Source organism: Falco cherrug, chromosome 6, assembly GCF_023634085.1.
Source record: "Falco cherrug isolate bFalChe1 chromosome 6, bFalChe1.pri, whole genome shotgun sequence".
NCBI lineage: Eukaryota > Metazoa > Chordata > Aves > Falconiformes > Falconidae > Falco > Falco cherrug.
The window spans coordinates 46,391,329-46,410,833 of NC_073702.1; the positions used below are offsets into that span (position 1 = coordinate 46,391,329).

General features: G+C 36.9%; 1 protein-coding gene across 15 annotated transcripts in view; it reads right to left on the reverse strand.

The window, feature by feature from the left end:
* The window catches only part of SYNE1 (spectrin repeat containing nuclear envelope protein 1), a 316,896-nt gene that overhangs the window by 108,441 nt on the left and 188,950 nt on the right, over nucleotides 1-19,505 (reverse strand). For 12 of the 15 annotated variants that reach the window (XM_055714587.1, XM_055714586.1, XM_055714589.1 and 9 more), the window contains 12 exons: nucleotides 18,855-18,999; nucleotides 17,650-17,868; nucleotides 16,539-16,801; nucleotides 14,766-14,931; nucleotides 14,004-14,159; nucleotides 13,638-13,790; nucleotides 11,349-11,531; nucleotides 9,730-9,867; nucleotides 8,190-8,375; nucleotides 5,685-5,807; nucleotides 3,388-3,570; nucleotides 2,036-2,179 (listed from right to left, as the gene is read on the reverse strand). In XM_055714587.1, the coding sequence (XP_055570562.1) occupies nucleotides 2,036-2,179; nucleotides 3,388-3,570; nucleotides 5,685-5,807; nucleotides 8,190-8,375; nucleotides 9,730-9,867; nucleotides 11,349-11,531; nucleotides 13,638-13,790; nucleotides 14,004-14,159; nucleotides 14,766-14,931; nucleotides 16,539-16,801; nucleotides 17,650-17,868; nucleotides 18,855-18,999 (2,059 nt within the window). Of the gene's footprint in view, nucleotides 1-2,035; nucleotides 2,180-3,383; nucleotides 3,571-5,684; nucleotides 5,808-8,189; nucleotides 8,376-9,729; nucleotides 9,868-11,348; nucleotides 11,532-13,637; nucleotides 13,791-14,003; nucleotides 14,160-14,765; nucleotides 14,932-16,538; nucleotides 16,802-17,649; nucleotides 17,869-18,854; nucleotides 19,000-19,505 lie in introns of all 15 variants that reach the window. The other 3 variants (XM_055714590.1, XM_055714579.1, XM_055714577.1) reach the window with 1 other exon arrangement.

A 19,505-nucleotide genomic window follows, 5' to 3' on the forward strand; every position in this document is an offset into this window, starting at 1 on the left:
TTCCTTAAAATCACAGTGCAGTAAAGTCAGAAAGAAACACAAAGTTAGAAATGGAAGCAGCACAAAGACTGAGGATGACATTTTACTGCCTGGGTTTCAGCGGTACCTGGTCACTGTCATACCAGCAACAAAAGGAGTTCTCTTGGAGCTCGAAGCCTTAAACAAAGTCTTGAGTATAAAACATCAACTAGATCAATTGAAAACCAAACCGCAATCAAATGAAGCCATAACTTCAATGTCTAGCAGCTGGAATAGTTATCTGCTCTGTTTGGCAAGTACCACTCATTCACTAATGCTCAATGAATGACATCTCTGAGGTCCAGTAGGAAATTATTGTCATTCAATATACTGATTTAACTCCATCAATGTTACCAAGATACAATAACATTTGTGACATTATTGTCCAATGCACTGAGTACCTAACATACCTTTCTCAACTGAAAACAAAGAAAAAGAAAAGGAGGCAAAAATATGATTGTGAAAAAAATAAAGTGACTTATAAAAGCAATATCCTATGAGGTACTGTATTATCCATTAAAATAATTCACAAGTATAGAGATACTTGCCCACGTTCTTAACTGAAAGACTAAAAAAACACAATTCAGTAAACACACATATGCACCGTAACACAAGCTTCCTACAAATCAGGGTATCCTTTTCTTCTACGTTCTTCCTCTTATTTTAGTTCTAAATATAGCTACTACAAATGTCCCTTTAAGTTCTTGTTTGGGCAGGCTTCAACAGGGAACCTGGTAATTGATGTTTTCTTAAATTAATAACACTCAAACATCTTTACAGACTTGCTTTTTGAAACAGCACAATAATATAGGGTTCAATATATCCCTTTTATGCTGTATTTTCCACGGGTATTTAGACGACAAAATATGAGACAAAAATATGCATCTCTCAGTCTTTCAAAACTCCTTACCCCTAAATGCGGAAAGCTTGCAAGTATGAAACCTGTCCACTCTGCTTGATTCTAACATTGCAAGAGTAAAGCTGCTGTCTTCCTGCAGACGTTGAGAAGCCTCCTAGCTACTGAACTTGTTCAAATGCAGATGCTACCCCATTTTTAATTCATTTCTCCCTGCAGCATCATTCCTTCCTGCAGCAATATTACCCTGTAACGGCTGAAGTCACTCTCCTGCATTTGCTGTTCCAGAACATTTGAATAGAAAATAGTAGCATTATTAATTCAGTACTAAAAAACCCAGAAGTGTTTAAGCAAACTGCTCTGCATTGATACTAACTTTTGTAACAGGCTAGAAAATGAGCAACACATATAACATTATGTTACATTACATAATAGCATAAATGCTGTAATTCAAAGGTAAAGAAATGGTGCCATCTGGTGCCAAGTGACACAGAGAGATCAGTGGTGCATTTTCTATCCCAAGAAATAAAAAGAAGACATGGGAAAGGGAAAGGGCAGGAGCTCCCATGAGGCTATTCCAACTCATTCAAGGGCTAATGGTCAATGAGTTTGAGGGCAGGACCTGTAACTACATAGGACAAAACTCTTCCCAACAATTACTTTAAAAGAAGCCTTTGAAGCAAATGTCACAGAGTTTTCCTCCAAATCTACGGTGGTTTTCCTATGATTCAAGTTCCTTGGTGTTCTTTCACAAAATGTTACTAGGATGGAAATGAGTAAGTGCTTTAGGATATATATACATAGATACATATATAGTTTTTTATATATATGTAAGTATCACTGAACTAGAAGTGATCACCTAACATTGACTTCTGGGACATTTCTCAGTCAAGTACCTATGTTAAGTCCCTTAACTGTGCAGTGCTTTTGTTTGTCATAATGTTGCCTGGAGATTAAGATGTATCTAACTGAATAAACAAATTAATACTCCACACTATACTAATAGCATGATTTTCCTATCTCGTATTAAGTCTTATCTGCTCAAGGCTAGTTGAGTAAGTCTCAAAAGCTACTCAGCTAATTTATGACCATTGCTTATGAAGAAAATTTTTGGGTGTCAATGAACTGCCATTGAGCCCATGTTCATTTTGGCTCTCCTACCTCATGGTGTGAAATCTGGACCTGGAGCTCCTGTATGTTGCTGGTTGCTATTGGCTTGCCTTGGATCTCACGATGGGCACTCTCTATCATTTGCTGTAAATGTTTCATTTCTTGCTCATATTGCTCATACTGAACCACTGCTTCCTAGAGAGGGGAAAAAAAAATAACTTGAGTGTGTACATGAAAATAAATAATTACTTAGTCCAAGGATGACTGATCCCCCTTCTAAAGTGGAGCAAACATACATCTAACTGGCACTTGCATCTGGATAAACAAAGCTCGAATACAGTCAGGAGAAAGTCCATTCAGAAATATTGTGAACTGCAATGAATTCAATGGTTTCATTTATTTAACTATCTCCAAAAAACAGTTCACATAACATGATGTTTTAGACACCCAATAGAAGGAGCTAGAACTACTTCTTCCACAAGTGTCTGCACAAAACATACCCACCAAAAGATAGCATTGCCTAGTCTCGTGGGTTTACTATAAAGCATTTTCATCTGCTTTTACACTTCAAGTCTCCATTTATGAAGTGGAAACACTATAGGAAAAAATCAGATTTTACAGAAAATAAAACTGGGAGATAACTATGAAGATTGATTCAGACCATTATCCTACCAGTGTAACATCAGTTCTATTATAAATTCACCTGCAGTTTGTCTAAGTTGTTTTTAAAACTTTTCAGTGTGACATTTATTTTATGTAACTTGAAGCTCTGTGGTTGCACCCGAGCTCACTATGCATTTTTGTATCGCTAAATAGCAGGAAAGAAAAGCTTATTCTGTTCTTTTTTGGAAATACCTTGTACATGTTTAATTATGAATTCAAACAATCAAACTAAACCTCGGTTTCTTGTATTTAGCAAAATTTGAAAATGCAAATTTTAAAGATGATGGACTCCAAAATGACAAAGAAAATACACATTTTAAATAAAGAGAAAAATATCATTATTTTTATCCTAGAAAGCTATTTCATTAACTCAGTAGTTTTTATGCAATCATTATACACAGTTGATGTAACAATATACTAGTGTCGTTAACTGATTATATATATTATAAAATTAATCTGCATACAATTATATATTAGCTATTTGTTTAGTTAACCCTAACAGCATTAAAAAAAACTTAGCAAGAGAAGGGAACCAAGATGAGTCTGATGAGTAAATAATCAATTAACATGATCGTGAATGTTAAAACCTCCAAAACCATGCAGGTTTAGTGGGGAACTCCCTAATGGGACAACATGGAAAAGAGGAATGCACAGCGGTATGAAATTCTCTGTTTTCATCACAAGTTGTATGGCACTGTTCAAGTTACTCTGAGTAATTTATGGGCTGGAGTTATACTTGCCTGCATGATGTTACACTGCTGAATGGCAGTGTGCTGCAGGCGGCTGGCCTCCTCCTGAAGCCGGAGGGCACTGTGGCACATTGGCAGGCCAGTGACCACCTCTTCGGGAATCCTCAGGGCACTCTGACATACTTGGACTGCGTGAACTTTTGGCTTCAGTGACTCCATTTCAGACAAAAGATGCTAGAAACAAAGTTAGTCAGTGCCACAGTAAGCCAGTTTTGCAGAACTCCCAGAGCATTTCATGCAGTGAAAGAAAAATAATGATCAATTCAAGCACTAAACCAAACAAATTTGACTATCTATTTTCTAAATTGAATACGATCTGGATATGCTTTCTCTGGAGTTGCTCATTCTGAAATAAGCATTCTTTTAAATATTTGTTAAGCAAAAAGCCCATAGAATAGGAATAAAAATAATTCATGAAAAAGCACAGTAGTACCTATTTCTTAGTGTATAAGTACAAAACATTTCTGTTAACATGTTTGGAAAAAATTTTTTACAAAAATCCACAAATCAAAGCAGAATAGATGTCATTTATGCATACACATATTTTAATGTTAAAATCCAAGCGGAACTCCTTGCTGAGACACAGAAGCACATTCTCAAACCAGTAAATGAATCCCGTTGCATTCACAGCCTTCCTTCGGAAATACAAACCATGGCTGAAAATGTTGCTTAAAATTCAAAAGGTAATCAAACAGAAAGAAACACAGCTACACAGAAATCTTTTCCTTTGAATAATCACGCACTGGATGCCTTTGTTAATAGTCTCTATTCCCTTCACAAAGTCCATTCAAGCTGTCTGTTCATATGCATGAGAAGGTTCTAAATGCAATGAGTGGAGAATAGATTTGGTCAGCATTCTTTTCATCTTCATCGGGGAGTTTAATGTATTCACAGATAGAAAAACAATTGAAACAAACAAAAGAAAAGTGACGTTGAGGAAAAGGACCTTAGCACATTAGAAAAAGATTTTAAGTTCAATAGATACAAATCAGCTAGACAAGTATGTGCCAAACAGGGAAAAAGAGACTAGTCACCTCCCTTCCCCTATGCCATATGCTGACAGATATCTAAGTGGGTCTGATGTGCATGCTGGTGAGAGGACTGTGGTTTGCTCTTTATTTCTGTGCCTTCATGACACATAGAGGATAATGTAACCAGAGATTTCGTATAATGACCTATTCCTCAGACATCACTGGTGAGGCCTGTCCTCTGGCAGGCCCCATACTGCTGGTAAAGGGTGACTTTATTGTGCAGTGGGCACCTAGAGGTACCCTGGGGACTGCACGCCAGCCAGGCACCCTCCAAGACCCCCTCTCTGGTTTGGTGAAAAAAGTGGGCAGGGGCTATTGCCCATTTCTCTACAAAAGAATGTCATACTGTGAGACCTGCTACAGCTAGAACAATGACCACACGTAAACAACCATGTAAACTCCATGTTCCTCTACTCTTACAGTGAGTGATGTGTTTCACTTACACTCTTCAGTGCCACATTCTGAAATTTGGCTGCAAGTGCTTAGAATAAAGACCACATATTTTAATCCAAAAGGGAAGCTCTGCAAATTTACCTTTCATCCATATGTTTTTTCCATATGATTTTAATCCTGAAGTGGACCTGTTGACACTTAGTTTTTACTGGCACACTAAGACAGTTAAATCTCTATTAGCTTGCAGCAAGAAATATTTCTTAAGCAACTCAGAAAGCTCTAATTTGGGTTATTTTTCTTGTCACAAGACCAAGACCAAAAAAAATCAAATTGACAAATTACTACAGTAGGCCAAGAGCAACACAGAAAGCAGCAACACCTTATGGAGGTAATTCAGCTAAACATACAAAAGTGTAACTGGGCTTAAGGAAGACTGAATTTTCCTTAGCTTTTCAATTGACTATTGCGGGAGCTAGCAACAGCCTCTCATTGCATCTCTATCTGTAAAATGGTGACAACAATCTATAGACTTCCTTTTGAAGTACTACTTTAAGAACTTGTTGATGAAAAACACTGGACAAGAACTGAGCTTTACTATTACTAAGGATTAAGCTTGGATTGGATGCAGATTTCTCTGAATTGCATCAACCTAAGGACAGACTCATAATGGATTATACTTCAACCACTCCCTTTGAGGGAATGATTTTTCCTGTTCCATCCCTTATTCCCTCGGCAGTAATTTTGGGCTAGACTCTGAAACAATGACCCACCTAAGAAAAACCACAATCAGTCTCACCAATATTCATTATTTTCTGTGTAAACTCACACAACTCAAGAGCTAACTCTGAGCTCCTGGCCTTTTACCTGTCTGTGAGAAAGTTGTTCTTTCAAGCTCAAATGCCCGAGCTCTGGAGAGGTCAGTGTGGCTTGGGCCTGCTCCAGAGCAGCCTGCAGGGCTCTCAGCTCAACTTCAAATTTCTTCATGTCCTATAACACACAACACAGTTGATTCAGGGATAAATAAGAAAAAAAAAAAAAGAGAAAAAAAGAAAAAAAATCACTATAAATACAGCCGTCTGGATTTTGTAGCTATGTCCCTTACATATAATGCCAAAACTAATTCAAACTTTTAACAATGAATTTTAGATGTTTACCATATTGGATAAAAATACCAGTCATATGGCAGTCTAGAAAAAGAGGTCTCACACCAATTATTATTTTAAATACTTCCTCAATGTCAAATATAGCATGTACTTTATAAAGCTAATTTCATAAAGTTCGAGGCCTAGAAAGGAACTCAAGATGTCCTCCAGTCATCTTCCTGTAATAAGACAGGACACAACTGGCTGATCTTTAGACTGTTCTTAAAGACCACTAGCAGTGGAGTCCCCCTTAAGTCTACAGAAAACATATTCCACTACTTCAGTACTCTATTTTTGTAGAAAGCTTTTTCTGATGGTCTGACATGAAGTCATCTTTTGTTGCCATTTCAATCTTTTACTTACTATCCCATTAACAACAGACATGAAGAAGAAATGAATTTTATTCTGAATTCATCATGTTAGGATAATACTTTTACAGGCATACTTTCTACATATCAAAACCATCACTACCCTCTGTTCTTTCCCCAGCTGGTCCACATCTTTCTTCAAGTGCAAAATCTGACAAAGCTGTAACCTTGTTGGTGACGAACAGGTAGAACAAAAGGACTGTTTCACATACCTTACAATTATATACTTTATTTTCTGTATGGTGTTTGGATTTTTTACAATGATGTGACAGTGTTTAGTCATATTTCCGTGATCCACATTGTTAAACTTAACACCTTTCAACAGGGCGTGCCAAGCCAGTAGTTCCTCATTCAGAGGAGCACATGTCTGGTTCTTCCTGCCTACACATAACAATTTGCACCTGTCTGTTGAATAGCAGCTTAATTTTTTTCAGGTAGACCCTGTACATTTGGTGTTGTCTAAGCATCCCAAAAGCCATGATCTCTAAACCATCATACAACTCATTAATAAAAATACTGAATAGTACCAGATCCAAGGGAGAACCCTGCAAAACCCTACTTGATGTATCCCTCCTTTCTGTCTGTGAACCACTGATAATTACACACCTGGTAATTTTTCTGTAGCCAGCTTTACACCTACTTATTGTATTTTCAACTAGAAAAGCTTAATAACTTTGTTAGCAATATCATGTGAAAATTATTAAAATCAAGTTAGATGACATACCGTACATTTATATACAAATCTATTACATTTACATTAAATTGGACACTTTTGATATGATTTTCTTCCTTCATAAATTTTTGTTGTCTTCTGTTCATCACCATGTTTTCTTATAGGAATTTACAAATAGTTTATTCAATTGTTCCAATATTTCTCTGAGAACTGAAGCTAGTAAATTTAACTTCCACTATGTTTACTTGTACACAAATCTCTGGTTTGTTCCATGAAAAATAATAAAAAATAATAATAAAAGCCTTCAGCTCCAAGTGTGGTTTACTGATTTGTGCTTTTGTAATAGAAAGAAGTCTTCTTCAAAACCTCTGTTACACTGTTAAGGCTGTTGCAGCTGGAGCATTTCTGCTGTCTTATAAATATTGTGAAATAAGAGTAAAAAATGGAGAAGGACCATTTTTAACCTCAGCTGCAATCATCCTAACAGTTGGTGATAGCCTATTCTTTCAAGTTTCATTTTGCTGGTTTTCTGTTTAGTAGTGTGTAACTGTAGCAGCTGACAGCAGAAGAACCCCTATAAATATACTAATTACATCACTCCTATATTCATATTTTTTCCTGAATTACTGTATGATTTTTTTTTTTTTTAAAGTTTACCATGCCCTCAGTCACTGCACAGGCATTACACACATTTACATTAATAATAAATACATATGGAATATCTGCACAGAAATATTAGGGACATGAATAAGCACAATCACTCTTTTCATTGCACTCTCTTGTAGAGGCAGGTCTTACAGTATGGAATCCTGGTCTGGTCCAGTACTGATCTGAATTAATTGATAGCAAGCTCTAAATATCTTTTAAAAGAAAAATAAAGGAAATGTCATGTACTTTCCAACACAGACATTTTTCAATTATCTAAACATAGGTGTTATTTGAGACACGCCACGATCCCCAATACATCCATCCAGAATGGGCAGATATGACACAACCTGCAGAAATCTTGCCCCCATCTAGCAGCATCAGAAGGCAGTATCTCAAATGGCACAAGACATGTAACTTTAGACAACACAATCATGCTCTTTATAGACCACAGATAATCTGCACTGCTAATAGTCTCAGAAACACGATGCATGCACCACCATAGCTGTCAGCTAGCATTACAAGAACTGCTTTTATATACCTTCGCAGCATCTTGGAGATTTGGTAGCTGCACTTTGATAACTTGCTGTAATTCCTCTGTCCGCCGCCCCAGTTCCAGCACTTGCTGTGACATTTCTTCAGTACAGTATACACTTGACAGATACTCAATCTTCTCACTCATGGCCTCAAGATCACCATGAATATCTCCAGACTCATCAAGCATAGCCTAGACAGAGATATGCACAAACTGAATGCCAGAATTAAGCTTCAGATTAAATACATTTTAATTATATTCCTGTCCTTTGAAGTCCTCAATTCTTATATGTCTGTAAGCATATAATTAGGTTCCAAAGATTTCCTGTAAGGCTTCAGCATACACTCAGAATTAAGCATATTGCTTAAGTGCTTTAGCTTACGGAGACTGAGAAACAAAAGCTTAAGTCATGAAGCTTCAGCAGCTGTAGTTACCAAGACATTCATTTTAGTGTTTTGCTATACACACTTGCCTGCAAAAATAAAATGGTCATAATCTATGGATTGGATTTGTTCTGGAAACCTGATGTACCTAATAGGATGCAGCAGAAAGCAATTGGATGTAGTCATTAATGCTTCCTAAAAAATGGCTACCAAAGGGTTCTGTGGGATGACATTGATTAAGCCCATATCCTCATAAAATTTTGATGCAGGGAAAAAGCCATAGCAAAAAAACAAAACAAGAAATGCAATCTGCCAGCTATCCTGAGGATAAATTGTCTGAAGGTTCTTATTCAGAATAATAAAGTGTGACATACTATACTGCTGCAGTGTAAGTGAAGGTAGCTGACAATTAACTGATGAATATATAAAAAACATAATTAATGCAGTCCGATTTTGGCACTAGTGAGACACGATCATCTTATGATACTTTGATTTGTTTCATGTGGTCACTTAACACTGGGCAAGCTTGAACCTTATCAAAGTGCTCCACTGATTTTTTGATGATGGATGAAATGAACATCCACATTTGCATGTTCCACACCCAGCACAAATCGCACTGTCACACGGACAGCAAATCACCCTGATGTGAGACATTCAGGAAGCAACTGGAAAAAACCCATCCATTGGGTGTCAGTCTGAGAACATCTGGTGTGAAACTCATCAGATGAGAAAAAAGGATTCTCCAATTTAGCATAAAGGAGAAAGAAAAAACAAACAACCCCCCAAAGTGAAAATTGTGTTTGGTCAACTAAAATTTTAGAATGTTAATTGCAATGAGGTACTCAGTGTAGTTGAATCAGTGTACAGACACAGTATTCAACCAAAAGCTACTATGAAGTCAATGTACTTGAGTAAACATTGAGATCAACTTTCAATCATGTCATTTTATTCAAAAGTATCTCCTAATTTCAGTCTTCAAAATAATTTCCCAAAACAAATTAATCATCTTGCAGACTTGGGGGAACAGTGATAGAAATCTAGCATGTTAAAAGATTCTTCCTCAAGGAAAGGAGGCAAAAAAAGTGTGGCAAATAAAACTTCACTGCTTAGAAAATAACTTCTTATATACACTGCCCTTTAAATTTCATAGCTCATATAATCACCTGATATGCTTTAAACTGATCACGAAGCTGAGACGAAGAATTCCATGTTATACTACCGTGCACTAGGATATTTGCTTTCTCAATCCATTTCAATATGAACTCCAGCATCTCATTGTATTCTTCCAAGTGTGAAGCAGCCTGGGTATAAAAGAAAAATCCACTTCAAGCCTAAAATGTAATTCTGTACAGTTCTTAGAGAATGATAAAATTAATTTCATTTCATTTACTGTTTTTAACTTTTGGATTGTTTTAACAACTTTTCTTATTGTTGAATATAATGTAATTATTTCTGTATTTATGGAGTTAAAATAGGTCTGCTTCCAGTAACAAGCATACCTATTTCAGGGGGAAAAAAGGCACTATAAGAATGTAGGTCACTGGGAGAGTGCATTGATGCTCAAATATATCCCTAGAAGGGACACTTTGTGCACATATTTCAGCCTCACACTAAGTTCCAAAATACCTTCTTGACTCACTGCAAGCCTCCTTTAAGTCATTCCTTATTTTTTTCTCTCCTTCCATGTCATCCTCCAAATCACCTTTTTTAAAAACCTATTTTGTCCACTCAGTTTATTTCCAAAAAAAGAAGTGTTGCAACTTATTTCAAAATACAGGACAAATTTTCTCCTTGCTGATTCATTCAATTTCTATTTAGCAAAGTACTCTTTAGTTCCAATTTTATTCTCACTTAGAAGGAATAATTTCACTGATTTTCATGCATTTGTCCTGTATGCAGGATGGGTCAAAACCTAGGTGACTGAACTGTATTTGCATACAGTTTGCCTTACAAATAATTTTTTCTGCTAGGAAGTGGATTTCTTGGTGCTGAACAAAAATATCCTAATGGTTAAATCACTTCACCAAGTACCTTTGACTGAACCCTTACTTTGATAGTAATTTTCTACTTCTTTTTAAAAACAATTTTTCAGAGGAAACTGAAAATATAATGTAACACGCTTTTCAAGCCTTACAGAAGCTTCTTTATGTATGCAGAAAAAAAGAACTCGTAATTTACCCAGGTATTGATTGCAGGAGCATAGATAATCCATTTCCTCGCTTTTAGCTAGTTTTTTTGGGGGATAACAAGAACTAGTAAAAAATACATAAGATAGAGTTTCAGGGGCTTTGAACTGCGGGGGAAGCATCTTTATGAATGCTGAAGCATTTCATAAACATGCATAATTGAGGCCATTGTACCTGGGCTTTTCTATTGAATCTACACATTATATTCACCCTCTATAGATTGTGACTAGAATAAAGCAACTTCTTTTTTTTTTCAGTGCTGCAAATACAGGTAACAGTGATAAGACAGAGGTCCTGAGAAGTACGAGATAGTGTTTCCTGGCATGCTGCTGTTTGTGAGAAACTCTACAATCTTTTCAGGGCACCAAAGACAACAACCAGCAGACAATTCATGAAAAAAATGTGTTAATGCAGCATCACAGAATAACTCCACCCTCCTGATGTGCCTTTCTGAGGTGTGATGCAAGCCCTGACTAATAATAGGCAGATGTGTCAAGGAATGCCCCTTCTTGCATAACTACAGGAAAATAAATGAGAAGCTTGCATGCTCCTACTGCTTCTGCAAAGGGAACAGCAGAAAGGATTTGAGATCATACCTGACTGAGCTTGGCTGCTCTGTACTCAGCCTGCCGTATGGTCTGTTGGTGCAATGCGGTGAGTTTCCCTATCTTGTTAGCCAGCTGCTTAGCCAGCGGTACATTCTGCTCTGCGAAGTCCTGTACTGATGCATCTAATTCCAACAACTTTATATTGCAGCTGTCCAGCTCTTCACCGAGGATCTAGATAGACAAGAAAATCAGTGATCCAGGAAGTGTGAGCTTTCTGGTTATTATTTCTAGTCCAACTTTCATACCCTGTCCAAAGTCTCCATGGTTTGTTCCATTTTTAATCTGGCTGGAAAGCAACAATGCTTGACTAAGCAGGAAGGCAGAACAGCAGGATGTTTGGTCATCTCTTAAATGTGTGCCATTACTCTTTCTTCTCTGGCTTCCTGGTTGAAAGGGATAACTGTTTTCCCTACCACAGCAAAAGACTGAGTCACTTCAGAGTGACATTAACTGTTGGTCATCTGTGCTTGGTTTTGAAATGAATAGTCAGCACACGTTGCCATGGCAAGGATTTTTATTTATTGGAAAGTGATTTTGTTTTGTTACTGTCTTAAAACGTACCCTTAGAAACTCAGAAATACGTAATTACTCATGAATCCATTATAAAAACTTTCATTTTCATTTGAAACTTGAATTTTCATAGCTTGATCTTGATACAGGAGCAGTCGGGATCATGCTACACTTTTTCAATAGAAACTGATTTTAAAATCAATTTTTCTTATCATAGTTACAAAATTCCTGAAAAGTTTAAAAAGGAAAGCGAAAAAGTTTATAACATACTTGTGAGCTACAGTTTCTTGGGGAGGGGGGTATTGGTGTTTTTTTGTGTTTGGTTTCTATACCTAAGGTGTTAACAATTCACTGTTTTTGTAATATACATAAGTCTCATCAAACACCCTAGCCCCTTTCCAATTATTTTTAGAAATTTAAATTGCAATCATTAGACAAAAATAAATTCAGAACACTGCTCTAGCTACAAGCTGTTCAGGTTAGGGCTGTCCTGGCAGACACACCTTAGAGTGTAAGTTGCAATCAGTTGTTATCATAAATAAATATTATTCCATTAACTTAGTGACATAACTGTCTACATGTAGACATAAAGACAAATCTTGAACTACTCATCTAAATACAAAGACACACATATTTCAGGCAGGCATAAATATATGTCTCTACTCCAGAAATGATGCAGAATTTATATGTTGTTTAAAAGTGAGGGAAGGATCCACTTGACTCAGGTCATGTGGATTTAAAACAGATTTTTATTATATTTTTCACAACCAGTTTCAATGTTAATATAGAAGTATTTACGGCTGTAAACAAAGCCAACCCAGTCTCAGAAGTACCAGCTGTGTGCTGACATAAATGCAGTTGAGGGAAAAGTACTAAATCTTCAGTGACAGAGTTTTTGTCTGTGTGACAGGGCAAAGCACATTTCACTGGCTTTCTGCTTAATTACTGGAATCAAGGAGATACACCAAATTTTAAAGGGACATATTTCAATGACACCTCCTGCAAAACAAATGGTACTTTGGAGCATAATGAGAGCAACTCATGAAAATAAACAGGTAATTTTTGATATGCCAGGCATGCCAAATCTCCTTCTTGGTATGCTTTGCTTACTTTCAGACCAAATGTGGTCAAATTGATTAGTTAAAAAGCCAAAGCAAACAAACAAAAATACACCCCAAAACCCACACACACACCCTACTCTCATATGATAATCCTAACTTGGCCATTATACCTCAGTACGGATGAGCTTCTCTGAGTGTGGTACACACCTAAAATTAAGAAAAACTACAAAAAGAACCAGGAGTTCTTTGCATTACCCTTAAATGCACCAGTAGTACTTTACCTCATTACTGCACGAAATGGCATGAATTGGAGTACTGGCTAAGTAAAATTCTATTTTTCACAAGTAATGGTATACTGTAAAGAATCATCTTTGTAGTACAGGCTGGGACACGGAGCAGTCTGGAAGCCTCTTAGGCTTTCCCAGACTGCAGTCATCTTCATTATCTAGAGGGAACAGCATAACTTTGTCCATCCAACTTGGTTTTACTCTCAGCTACTTCCTCCAAGTTCTTACTCACTCTAGCCCCTGTATGGGCTAGTTTGCAAAGAACATAAAAGATCTCCTAAGTCAACCCTTATTTCTGGCCATTCTTCTGTTGAACTACGCTAAAAAAATGTGTCATGCAAGTCTTCACAAATACAACTTTGGTATGAAGTGAGTGTCTCAATTTGGTGTAACTCATTATGAGGGAAGCCTTCTCTTACCTTTTGTTCAAGTTTAGCTTGTGCTATGTCATTTGTTTTCTTTTTCAGTTTGGAAAGAATGACGTTTAGTTCATTTGCTATCTCCTGGATTTTCTGACCAAACTCTTGATTCAATGCTTTGATCTGCTGAGTTTCTCTTTCTTTGGTTTGAATCTGTCAACAATAAGAATTAAATTCAGTAACCAGGAATCTCTCTTCCTGAAAGGAAATTAACTTTTATTGAACTTACTTTAATTCAAAGGAAGAAGGTAATGAAACTATTCTACATTGTCCCTGTTTGACCACACTTGGATATCGTATTTCAGTAAGGTATAAAGTCTAAAGAAGGGATATAGATCTGTAAAACATTTATCTATTATACTTTACCTGATCCTGTACAGTTACAAGGGCCAGCCCAACTTCTGCTAAATGAAGAGACAGTTCAGAAGGTAAAATGGTGTAAAGCCCCAAGTACTTATTCTGTTGTTGTTCAGCCATTTTTTCAACAGCCTGGCGATGAGTAGTTACTTCACCAAGGAGAGACTAATGACAGAAAAACAGTATTGTTAAAATGAATGGGGAAAACATGTCTGCTTAAACTTAGCAAATGCAGATATTACATGCAGCTTATAAAAAAGCTAATTGCTTTCAAATTTTTAATTAGTTCATTAAAAAGAGTTTTAGCTTGTGATTCTCTGGATTATTATTTATGACTGTATGTCCAGTTATCTTCTTCTGTATGACCACATGTATAAAGAAAACGTTAAGTTTTCAGCACCTCCAGTGAAATGAGTTTTATTTTGTTCCTTCCCTCCCTGCCCCAAACGGTCAAGATAGAAATGTCACGTTCTGTCCATTCACATGCTATAGTTCCCCCATATTTCAGATTAGAGGAGAAAACTTACTATAACAATATGCTAGTATGTAAGATTTCACAAATGCAAACATTTACTTATATATCTTAAGTACCTTTAAAGTATTACAGCCCATCGGATACTTCATGCTTTATGAATTTTTCTAGTGGCTTACTCAAAAACTAATGGATATTGTCTAATTTGAACTTCTGGTGGTTTTGAACTGATTAACACTCACAAGCAGATTACAACGAAGATAAATATTGTAATTCAAAAATTGATAAGTTTGATATACCTGCAACTCCTGAAGTTGCGTATCCACTTCTACATCAGGGCTTAACAAATATTCTTTTGTTTCCTGGATCCAGGACTTCACAACATTAATCTCTGCTTCAACCTCCTCACGCTCCTTCAGCTCCTGTTTCACCATCTTCACACCTTTTTTCACTTTCTGTTGCATACTTCAGAAACAAAGAAATGGTAACTATTTGTGAAGAATTAAGCAATGTCTTAAAATATTGCTTTGTGAAAAAATAATAATCATTGATAGCCCCACATCCAGAGTAATAACAAGTGGGGCAGTACTGCCACAGACTACTAAAGCAGCACACAAATTCCTCCTGTTCGTTCTTCAGTTCATTCCTTTTAATTAGCAGTTTACGTATTTTGACATCGAGTGCACAATTCTTTTGAAGAAACACAAATGTGTTTACAGCACAGACGCCTACATCTGAGCTCATCACCACAGAGTGCCATTATTGTCAGTGGAGGAAGCAGGCAATTCTAAGGCATTACTTAGGATGATTCCTCATCATTCTGAAAGAGACTTCTAAAATAGTTCAGAAAAACTGCATCTTAGACCTGTCTGTTTCTCTCCACTAATTATCAGTGAGACAATAAGAATTAACCAATTCAGATGCAGATATCTATAATCTAAAACAACATGAGATAAATTCCAGCCTTATTGATAGGATTTGCATTGGCAGAATGCCTAGGATAGGGTGTGGATCAAACCCCAGGACACCATTTTATCCAGAGACCTAACTCCACACTTCCACTAAGACAGAATTCCTGCACTTCCCTCAAGAACTTGGATCTCATATAAAAAATAGAATCTTTCTCAGATGGCAGCTCTGTGAAAGATCTACCAGACTACTTGTAGCTCTAATGTATGTGACATTAATATTACTTTGATATTCCCATATTTATGTTTGTTTGTATTAACCTTTCATAGTTGAATCATGCCTTATTTACATGAGCATGAGATCATCACAGACCCTATTTCTTAGAAATCTATTCTAAGGGAAGAAGGGAATTACCAAAGTGCTAACAACTACGCATTTTCTACAGGGATTCCTATTCTACTGTAATCGGTTATGCATGCACACAATGAATTGCACAGGCTAGGTGCAGGGTTTACAGTTTTTTTCATTCTCTGTCTCTTTCCCTCTTCCCACTGTGCAGATCCAGTTAATGGCATCTTGGTGCAGTTATGAGGTGGGTATGAGTCCTGAAACTCAGCCATAAAAATTCCTCTTTTATACATGACAGTGAAACTTTTTAGATTTAGATAAACATTAATATAATCACAAGGTGAAATGTTAAGATGTCTCATTTGGACATGCACTAAATTCTCCTGTAAATTTCATAGGATACCTACTTTTGGTACCTAAGTGCTTCCAACAGCAGAACAAAGTGATAAACTAATCTGAACTTAGGATACAAAAAGATAAAAGACCACTGTTAATGGTGAGATGCAATGGAAGTGTTTAAAATCAATTGTAGCTTTCATGTAGTTTATACAGCTTTTATATAAATTACTATTACTACGGAAGACAGGAAGTACATATTATAAAATGCATACTCCTGCTGATGGGAATAAAAAATAATAGTGAAAATATATTTGAAAATTAATTAAAGATAATTTTAACTGGTGCTTACTTTACATTAAATAACTAATTGTTTTAAGCATGGTAATTGTTAACGATAACAAAAATGATACATGAACTCTGAATAATGAATTGTCAGGTACCATTTTTCTAATGAATCTTTCAAAATATTGCCTTACTTGTGGCACCGATCTTGCATTGCTTTGATTTCTTGCATGAGAGGTAGCTCCTCCTGAGATGGAGGCTTTATTTCCACATCCTGAAGCATGCTGACAGCGTGCTGTTTGAGCAGGCCCAAAGATGACAGCTGGTGGTCCACCTCCAGAAGGAAACTGCTGTGGTAATCCAGGAGTTCCAGGAGCTCTGTCTTGGATGCCTTTTCCACTGAGCTTTCTGGTAAGCGACCCTGTAGCTGATCTATTACTATAGTGGCTTTCTGAATCTGTGGAAAGAGATGAAGTCTTGGCGTAATGAAATTAAAAAGAAGCTAGTACAACTGATACCAAAAGCTGCTAAATCCAGTGCTATTCATTTACATGCTGTAAAACAGTTGTGGTACAGGGCTTGTACAGCAGTGCCTACAGCAGATATTCATCTATGCTCTAACGTGCTAGATCTAGCCAGCTAGCCCTAGCTTTTCACAGCAGACCAGGACTTGCTAAGGGACATTTCTGTCAAGTGATGATTGGCCCCTCATATTTTTTAGCATTTATTATCTTTATTGCCGTAGGACCTAAAGGTCTATCGCAGGGCAGACCCATATTTGGCACAAGTTACACATTTAACAAAAAGCTTATCCCCATTCCCAGAGAACCTGCAATCTGAGCATAAAATAATGGACAATGACAGATAAAAAAAGTCAGGTAGGACATAAGGAAAACAAAGAGACACATCATCAGTGAGCAGTGACAGGCAATAGTATCACTGCATAAACTTAGAAATAGCAAACTCATACTCTTCAGGGGAAAATAAAAGGGGGTGAAAAACGTTTGACAATCTAGAACAGAGCATCTGGGGAAGGGAAACACAGAGGAGAAGATTCTGAAGAATCATCAGAAACCAAACCAACTCTGTATTTACTATACACATATGCATATAGAACAGCGCAAACCTTGGAGGCAGTGGTTCTAAACCTAGGTTTTCCATAGCTGTTTTTTATTATGACCTGACAAAAATCACCGTTATTCCTGCTGTCAGCTTCGTCTACCGCAAGATGATTAATAAGGCAGTATAATGAGTGAAAACCTAGGTACAGTTGACAAAGGAGGATTTACCAAGACCAGAAGTTACCTTATCATTAAAGCCCTTCCAGTCCTGCACTGCATCTTCCAAAATTTTCTCTTGTTCTTGGGCTACATTCCGGAGCCGTGTCCAGCGCTGCCAAACTGTTGTCATGGATCTACTTATAGTTGCCTTACTGGCATCATTGCTAACTTTTTCCAGCTGTGAAGCCTTTTCTTCTAGGGCTGTGATCTTCTCATGGAAAGAATTCACTACAGACACAAGAGTCTGAAGAAGCAAAAATAAGCACTGTTTTCCTCTTTTACAACACAGTTCAGAACTATTCAACACACTTGCAGGCAAATGAGCCACCTGTATCCACTGCAGACGAAGAGGAGGTACTCTATGCTGAGTGAGGTGCTTTGGTCTCACTTTATTTTTCATATGCAATATATTAACTACAGCTAGTTGAAGGACCTGGTCTAAAATGCAAGGCTCTGGAAGCCACAGAAATCTGGTGTAATCAGATTTTCTCTTCTTTTCTAGCCCCTCAAAAGGGGTGGAAATAAGTATACAGGACCCTTTCATAGCAAAGACTGACTTCTATTAGAGTCTAAAAATGAATTCAGTATTTAAGCATATATTTATGTCATTTTTATCTTTAATGCCATTTTAGATGTCTGAGAGTATCAGGATGTTCTCATGAAGCTGGCAGACAAGACGTTACCCTTAGGGGAGATTCCTGCATTCACAGAGACACAGCTGGAGATCAGGCAGGATGTCTGGAGTGTCACTAACTGCCTATATTAAGGCAATGGTTTAGCACCCTAAATACTAGAGAGGAAAGTAATTCAGTCACATTTCTTTCTTTTACACTAAGTAACATTTAATATTAAACTCCAACCCTTCCTGTCCTAGTAATATTCCATGTGATCCAGAGTAGATGAATGCTTCTATTGATCTGAATTGTAGGATACACAATGTTGGGGCTTATGTAGCCAAGGCTTTTCGGAATCCTACCAGCTCTCTATACTCACAGACACACAGACAGACATTAAGCTGAGAAGTGATTAAAAATACCTGTCTCAGTCACCCCACAAATAAAATGGGTGTTCTGCACAACACAAAACACCTCCTGCTGCGCTGTGACACAGGTAAGCATTACAGGAAAAGTTCTAAAAACTCAAATTAAGGTTTCCACAGGTAGGGACCTACATAATACACATTTATTTTCACTGAAGGAAAAGGATTTCACATGATTTTCAGTACCTTACCTTATGTGTTAGCAATTTCTCTTCTGCTTCATGAGAAGAAGCAGCTTTAGCTACTGAGAATTCAGATAATTTTTTCTCAGCCTCATTCATCACTTCAATAACCTTCTGCCTCGCTGTCTGGTACTCCTGCCACTCAGAAGCATACCTTAAACAAATACAGTTCCAGAAAGAACAATTTAATGCAATATAAAACCATTTGAAAATCAGGAATATTGCTGCACCTAGTTTTCAATGTAACTTCTTAGTTTTAGTTTTGTTGTTACACAGTATTTTCCAAAAAAAATAGACAGGTTATTGGGAAAGAGCATACATAGAAGCATATGCTCCTGATTTTCAGCTATGCCTTACAGATATAGCTGGGCATTTAATTGCTCGTTTGACTCTTCCTCAGTGATTTTGCCTAGGTTGTGTTTTAAACCCAACCAAACTTTTGGAATTCAGAGCATTCAGAAATAGTAATTAACACAGTTATGCTGGTTAAAAAGCTATTTCCTTTTACTTCAAAAAGTCTGCTTCAATTTCATTTGTTTCTGCATAGGTCTTGTGCCAGGTGAAATAAGGGACAGTCATTCCCTCGTCTACTTGGTGCTGTTCCAAGCTTTACATAATTTTATCATCTTCCTCAGTATCACACATCTAGTCACTCAGTGG